The sequence below is a fragment of the Sabethes cyaneus genome, chromosome 3 (assembly GCF_943734655.1).
Source record: "Sabethes cyaneus chromosome 3, idSabCyanKW18_F2, whole genome shotgun sequence".
Classification (NCBI taxonomy): Eukaryota; Metazoa; Arthropoda; class Insecta; order Diptera; family Culicidae; genus Sabethes; species Sabethes cyaneus.
This window is the reverse complement of record NC_071355.1, coordinates 127,338,341-127,346,116: the sequence shown is the minus strand read 5'-3', so window position 1 is coordinate 127,346,116 and position 7,776 is coordinate 127,338,341. Positions and strand designations below refer to the sequence as shown.

The 7,776-nt window shown below is 46.3% G+C and overlaps 1 protein-coding gene across 1 annotated transcript; it reads left to right on the top strand.

Moving 5' to 3' along the window:
• The first annotated feature begins 1,270 nt into the window (after window positions 1–1,270).
• Window positions 1,271–4,339, top strand: LOC128740114 (probable glutamine--tRNA ligase). The gene is made up of 2 exons (XM_053835625.1): window positions 1,271–2,188; window positions 3,489–4,339. The coding sequence occupies exons 1-2, from the start codon at window positions 1,306–1,308 to the stop codon at window positions 4,337–4,339; spliced, it is 1,734 nt and encodes a 577-aa protein (XP_053691600.1). The 5' UTR covers window positions 1,271–1,305.
• Window positions 4,340–7,776: the final 3,437 nt, after the last annotated feature.

The window sequence follows — 7,776 nt, the reverse complement described above, 5'->3', positions numbered from 1 at the left end:
CGCTCTAATCCTGAGAACCGACGAGTCGAAATACTTAGAGGTTTTGAAGGCCATGAGAGGAGATGCCCTACTCAGGGATCTGGGCGCGGACGTGCCGCTCACGCACTGGCGAAATGATCCTCGAGTTAAAGAAGGACGCCACTAAGAAAAGTTCCGCATACAAGTCGGTTGCGGAATGAGTGCTCGGGGAGGGAGTGCAGGTACGTGCTCTCACACCAGAAATGACTCTCCAGCCTAAAAACCTGGATGAGATCACCGATGTGTGTGAGGTCGTACAGGCTCTCAAAGAGCAAAGTGGAGTAGTGGTGGCAACCGAGGCGGTTCGCCTGCGTAGGGGTCCTGTCAGGACCCAGGTAGCCACCATACGACTCTTGCTGACGGGCGGAAATAAAGCCCTAAAAGCTGCCAGGCTAAAAGTGGGGTGGTCGGTATGCCCACTGAGCGTGCTCAAGCAGTCGGAGGCTTGCTTCCGGTGCTTCGAGCACGGGTGTAAGGCCTGGAACTGCAACGGGCCAGATAGGAGTCAATTGTACAGGAGATGTGGCAGTGCTGGCCATAAAGCAAGTGCTTGATCTGTACCGGTAAACGGGACGCAAAGCACGTAACGGGAGGTCCAAGGTGCCTCGCTGGTGTGCCGGCGACCAAGCCACGATCATAGTGCAAGTGACACAACTCAACCTGAACCACTGCAGCACGGCTCAGCAGCTGTTACACCAAGTAGTTTCCGAGTCGGCAACGGACATCTCGGACCCATATCGCGTCCCTGCCGGAAACGGCAACTGGGTCTCGGATGGGTGCGGGACGGCAGCTATATGGACGACAAGCAGGTTCCCGGTTCAAGAGGTTGTGTCAACCGCAGACGAGGGATTTGCGGTTGCCAAAGTGGGTTAAGTGTTCTACTGCAGCTGTTATGCTCCGCTGAGATGGTCTATCGAGCAGTTTACGCGCATGGTAGACCGAGTATCAGTTATGCTGACTGGTCTAAGGCCGTTGGTTGTGGCGGGCGACTTTAACGCTTGGGCGGTAGAGTGGGGAAGTCGTGCACGAACCTTAGGGGACGGATTCTGCTTAAGTCTCTGGCAAAGCTCAACGTAGATTTGGCCAACGCCGGCACCACAAGTACCTTCAGTAGGAACGGTGCGGAGTCTAACATCGACGTGACCTTCGGCAGTCCTGGTCTGATAGGAGACTGGAGGGTAGACAATGGTACCGTGTACGTGTGCGAAAGTCCGTACAGCAAATTTTGCATGGTTAAATATTTTTAATTTTGTAATATCGGATATTTAAGATCTACCGGCCGCAGAAATGAGAAACGGCACGATTGAAAATGATACAAAGTTATCATGCCTTGGCCTTAGTGAGCAAAAAGTAAAAGAGACCATTAAAAACGCTGCACTTTACGAAACAATCATTTCCGCACTGTCTTTCATTCCCGAAAATCACACAATCGGCAAAAATGAGGGCCAGCTGGTTTACCAGGTTTGTACAAAAATCAAGCAACAGTGCAAGAATCATTTGGAGCTTTTAATTCGGTACATCGTTGAGCATAAACTGGATACTGGAGTACGAATCGATGCTGCTTTAGAGTTCATTCTGACAAATGGACCAAACAAAAGTATCGATATTGAACAGTTTGACAAAGCCTGTGGCGTTGGAATAATTGTTTCACCTGAGGAAATTGATAGTGCAGTCGAATCTGTTATTGAAAAACATAAAACAGCAATTCTAGATCAACGATACCGGTTCAATGTTGGAAAGTTATTAGCTGAAACTCGTGGCTTATTACCATGGGCTGACGGAAAAGCAATTAAGAGTGAAGTTGACGTTCAGATTTTCGACTTACTTGGTCCCAAAACTGACGTAGACTTAGCGCCGCCCGCAAAAATTGTTAAAAAGAAAGAAAATAGGCTATGTGTTGAAAAAGCTGATCCTAATGATGTAGTTTTACTATCAACCCAAGAATCACTTTTGGGCGAAACAAAGTCAATTTCTGATCTAATGAAATCGGTTCACTTTCATGCTCCCGGGGAAAATCACAAAACGGATGGATATATCGTGACAGATCGAACCGAAAGCTTGCTGAAAGAACATCTCAGTCGAACAAATGGGCTTGTACGCACGCGTTTTCCTCCGGAACCCTATGGAATTTTACATATTGGTCACGCAAAAGCTATTAATATAAATTTTGGATACCGTCATCCGGGGCGAGATTGTGCCAAAAAAGTATATATTTTTGTTCTTTAGCTCAGTATACACACAATTTAGGAACTAAGTTGATTTCGAAGCTGCCAATATATACTAAATTGTTCAATTAACAACTACCGTAGAGATGGTCTAGTTACAATGAAACCTAATTTTACTGGAAGTGCATCAACTTTGGCACAATCTCACCCCTTCTAGGGGGTGACATTGTGCCAAAAACATAAAGTTAGGCTAAAAACCTAAACAGTGAACATTAGCATGTTTATAAACAATACACATAAAGATCAGTATAAAGTAGTTCATTTGGGGCCATCCATGAACTAAGTGGACTATCAGGGGCAGGGGGTCGGCCAAAAACAACGCATCATACAAAAAGTATGAACGAAAATAACCTGAGGAGGTCTGAAATAACTAAAAATGAGTTCGTAGTCAATGGACAGCCTTTATATAGCCAGTAGCATTTCTAGGGTTAACAAGGGGGAGATATATGAAAGGGTGTATCCTAAGGAAGCATATCTATTTGATTATTTAACAAAAGTAACCATTACTTCGTTCAAGAACCCGCGGCCGCAGAACATGTGGCCTATCCTACCCCCCTCCCCCCTCCTTAAAACTGGCAGTTTATTCACGGTATAATATATTCGTCTTATATTAGAGTGTTTATTCAAAGTATCTGAAATTTCCAGAGAAAAAGTAAAAATTAATTTAAATTATTTAGCAGACCTATGATGCAGTTTGCTCCAAAATGGATGATGCTATCTAATCTGTCAAAATATTGTGCTCAATAGTAAAGAATGTGAGTGTGCTGGTGTATACTGACGTATTTTTGTTGTGTATGTGAAATCCACAAATTGGATCGATCATTATGGCTTGGCACAATCTCACCCCCGTGAAGCTCGAAAAGTACAAAGTTTCGAAAAATATTATTTTCGTAATCAAAACTTATCCAACACATAATAACCTTTCGAAACATTGTAAATGATTAGTTTATATACCTTCAAGATAGCAAGTTGATGCGATTTCTTGTTTGGGTTGGTTTATGCGAGACATTTTTTACAAGCGTTATTTACGCGTATTTTTGATCGCGAACTTTGAAACCCTGCTTAGGCTAAATAGTTTGCTAATATTATCTGTGTTCCATTCTAAGTTATGAATAAATATGTTATGTTCATCATCATTTTGAATTTAAGTCACCAGTTTCTACAGATATAATAAATTTTCACAAATAAACATTTTTGGTTTTTGGCCCAATCTCACCCCCGTGGCCCAATGTCACCCCGGATGGCGGTACGCAAAAGCACAAAACGGCATTTGCTTTTTACGGTATGACGATACAAACCCGGAAAAGGAGGAAGAGAAATTTTTCGTTGGCATTAAGGACATGGTCGAATGGTTACGATATGAGCCGTACAAGATAACGCATTCGTCTGATTATTTTCAACAGTTGTACGAATGGGCAGTAATTCTTGTAAAAAAAGGTATGGCCTATGTTTGCCATCAAACATCTGAAGAAATGAAAGGTTTTAATCCACAACTTTCTAAATGGCGCGATCGCCCAATTGAAGAAAGTTTACAACTCTTTAACGACATGAAGAATGGTAAAATCGACGAAGGAGCAGCTACTTTACGTATGAAAATAACTCTCGAAGAAGGGAAAATAGATCCTGTGGCTTATCGAATAAAGTTTATCCCTCATCATAGAACTGGAAACGAATGCTGCATTTATCCTACGTATGATTATACACACTGCCTGTGTGACAGCATCGAAGATATTACTCATTCGTTATGTACAAAAGAGTTTCAATCACGTCGGTCTTCATACTATTGGCTTTGCAACGCCCTCGACATTTATTGTCCAGTACAATGGGAATATGGTCGGTTAAATGTTAATTACACTGTAGTGTCTAAGAGAAAAATTGCGAAACTTATCACAGAAGGCATCGTTGAGGATTGGGATGATCCAAGACTGTTTACATTAACTGCCTTACGCCGGCGTGGCTTTCCCTCAGAAGCGATAAATAATTTTTGTGCTCAAATAGGCGTTACTGGAGCGCAGAGTTCTATCGATCCATCAGCTTTAGAAGCATGTGTTCGTGATATACTGAACCTATCTGCCCCACGTTGGGCGCCAATATAACGTGGGTGGCTTGCCCGCGATTTATCTCCCGTCCACCAAAGCTCTTCAGGCCGTTCAAGACGAGTGGCTTAAGCGCCACCTCTGAAAGAGGACCACTCGCTCGGTTAAGGTTGCCCGGCACGAAACCTAACCTCAGGGCAGGTTGTGGAAGATGGGTCCCGAATCGCGCAAAGGAACGGTTGATTTGCACACCTGGGACGTTAATCTACCCGCGTCTAGATGGTGCCACTATTACTTTCAGCGAAGACAACGACCGCCTTACCGGTTCAAGAAGACGGAACCTATAAATAGATCGTTATCATCACAGGCAAAGATCTTCCTATCTCTCTCACCCTCTCGCTTCAACGTAATAGTGGGGCTGGTTCCCGACAGCCACTCGGAGAATAAAATCAAATTAAAATTATCAGACGCGAATGTGAGAATGTCTTCAGGTGTGATTATCGACGGAGGAAATCAGCTGGGTTTTACAGAAACATATAGGAAAGACGAATATACAATTTACAAGTTGGGTTTATTCATATTCGATCTGCTTTATCGGCTTCCTATGACTATCGTTCTATCACTTTCCCCCTAAAGTGCGGTCAGATTGGCTCGTTCTAAAAATAGCTACAGAACGGCACAAATGTCGGCTCAACGAGTCGCCTTCGAGCGACGAAAAAAGGTTCAAAAAGGTAATGTGTGTGTGGCTATAAAAATCTCAACGTGCACGGTTTACTCACTCGACCGATTTGATCGGTTGGCTGTGGATCAGCTGCGGCTACTCGCTGATGTATCGACGCGTTGATTCCACAGAGATGGCGTCGAGATTTAACAGCGATGGCGTCGGTTGGCGTCGCTTGACAATAAGATGGTGGCGCGACAGCGTCACAGGTTGATGCTCGATGCGTTGGCGATTGTCAACCACGTCAGCGAAACGGGATGTCCAACTTATTTCCGTTGCTCGTTTGAAAACCGGGTCGTCGGCGGAGCGTGGCCGCGTCACCAGTCGATACTTGCTGCACTAGCGATGAATATGGACGATGACGGCTGGTCGTCAGCGTTAATTGCATCGCTGCAAATTCAAAAGCGCGTCGTTGGCTGGCGCTGTCGTCGTGAGGGTTACGTAGTGGCTCCGCTGTCAGTACGTGTCGCTAGAATCCGGTCGCTGTTAGCAGTCGATGCCAAAAATAAAGCAAAAGAAGCCGTCGCACGGCTGTCGACGCCTTTGAGCATTTTGCCAACACACACTTTTTGAAAATTCTTACCTTCTTTAATTAGCTCACAACACACGATAAGACGTCCGTAGACGCAAAAATCGACCGCACTTCCTAGCTTTGACCGCACTAGCTATTCTAACTAATTAGAAAAGAACTTTTGTTAATCATCAAACTGAAACCTTTCTCACATTTTATCGGACTTACAAAAAACGTACGCGGGACTACTCAAAATACCACTATTACCACTTTCACGATCAAGATCGAAATGAATAGTAGAAATTTGGAAATCCTCAGATAAAATAGTAGGCATTCAAATTCTTTTCACGGAAGTACGTTTTCTTTAGAAAACGACTCTTCGACGTTCGTGTCTTTCTAAAGGTTTAGTGGCATCATCCCGTTCTTTCGCATGTCGGTTCAATCGCGCTTCCCTTCTTTTGCACGATTCGGCTTTGGTGAGACGGAACCAGTGGATAAGCTTTTGAAAAGCGCTGAATTTTGAACGCGACGGAGATATTTGAATACAAGCGTCGGACTAAACGTGATTTCTGCAGTTTTGAACAGTAAGCGTAAGTGGCGTATGATGCGTAAAAATTGTAGAATGATGACCATGCTATAACCTGAACCACTGCAGCACGGCTGTTACACCAAGTAGTTTCCGAGTCGGCAACGGACATCTCGGACCCATATCGCGTCCCTGCCGGAAACGGCAACTGGGTCTCGGATGGGTGCGAGACGGCGGCTATATGGACGACAAGCAGGTTCCCGGTTCAAGAGGTTGTGTCAACCGCAGACGAGGGATTTGCGGTTGCCAAAGTGGGTTAAGTGTTCTACTGCAGCTGTTATGCTCCGCTGAGATGGTCTATCGAGCAATTTACGCGCATGGTAGACCGAGTATCAGTTATGCTGACTGGTCTAAGGCCGTTGGTTGTGGCGGGCGACTTTAACGCTTGGGCGGTAGAGTGGGGAAGTCGTCGCACGAACCATAGGGGACGGATTCTGCTTAAGTCTCTGGCAAAGCTCAACGTAGATTTGGCCAACGCCGGCACCACAAGTACCTTCAGTAGGAACGGTGCGGAGTCTAACAACGACGTGACCTTCGGCAGTCCTGGTCTGATAGGAGACTGGAGGGTAGACAATGGCTACACTCACAGTGACCATCAGGCGGTCCGCTATGGTGTCGGTCAGATAACGAGGCGGCAGGTGGCGAGTAGAGCCAACACTCCAACCACCCGTGGATGGAAGACATCATACTTCGATCCCGAAGTATTTGTGGAAGCGATCCGGAGAGAGTGCGGTGATCGCGGTATGCCCGATTCGAACGCTAATCATTTGGTTGAGGTACTGTCGCGATCGTGTGACACTACCATGCCTAGGAAAGGTCGACCTAGGTATGGCAGGTCACCGGCTTACTGGTGGACAGATGAAATTGCGGAACTCCGCGGAGCGTGCTTTGGTGCGAGGAGAATTATGCAAAGAGCTCGTTCGGACGAAGGCAGGGCTGAATGTCGAGTAGCACTTGTTGCTGCACCCGCAGCGCTTAAGAGTAGGATAAAAGCTAGTAAACGAGCCTGCTTTGAAAGGTTATGTGCTAGTGCCAATGCGAACCCGTGGGGTAATGCCTACAGGATCGTAATGGCATGGACCAAGGGCGTGATGGCGCCCGCAGACCAATCGCCAGAGATGCTGGAGCGGATCATCGAGGGCCTCTTTTCGCGCCACGAGTTAAGGCCCTGGCCCCAGGCCGCTGAGTCGTCCCACGGCCGACGTTCCAGTATCTCAGACCATAGCGTAGGATGGTCGGCCTCCCAGCCGAACATCCAAAGTAACGTGGGCGACGGCGGTTTGGAAGTCGGGAGGAAAGTAACGGTTACAAACGAGGAACTCATTGAGATCGCTAAATCCCTAAAGGTAAGCAAGGCACCGGGGCCAGACGGTATCCCGAATATGGCCATAAAAGCGGCTATTCTAGAGACTCCCGAATTATTTGGGGCAGTAATGAGTAGATGCCTGGACAGATGGAAGCGACAGAACCTGGTCCTATTGCCGAAGCCGGGAAAACCTCCTGGTGTCCCCTCGTCATATAGGCCGATCTGTCTGCTCGATACTGCCGGCAAGGTACTGGAGAGGGTTATCCTTAACAGACTCGTACATTACACGGAGGGTACAAACGGTCTGTCAAGGAACCAATTCGGCTTCCGAAAAGGCAAATCTACTGTGGATGCCATCTTGTCTGTCACTAAG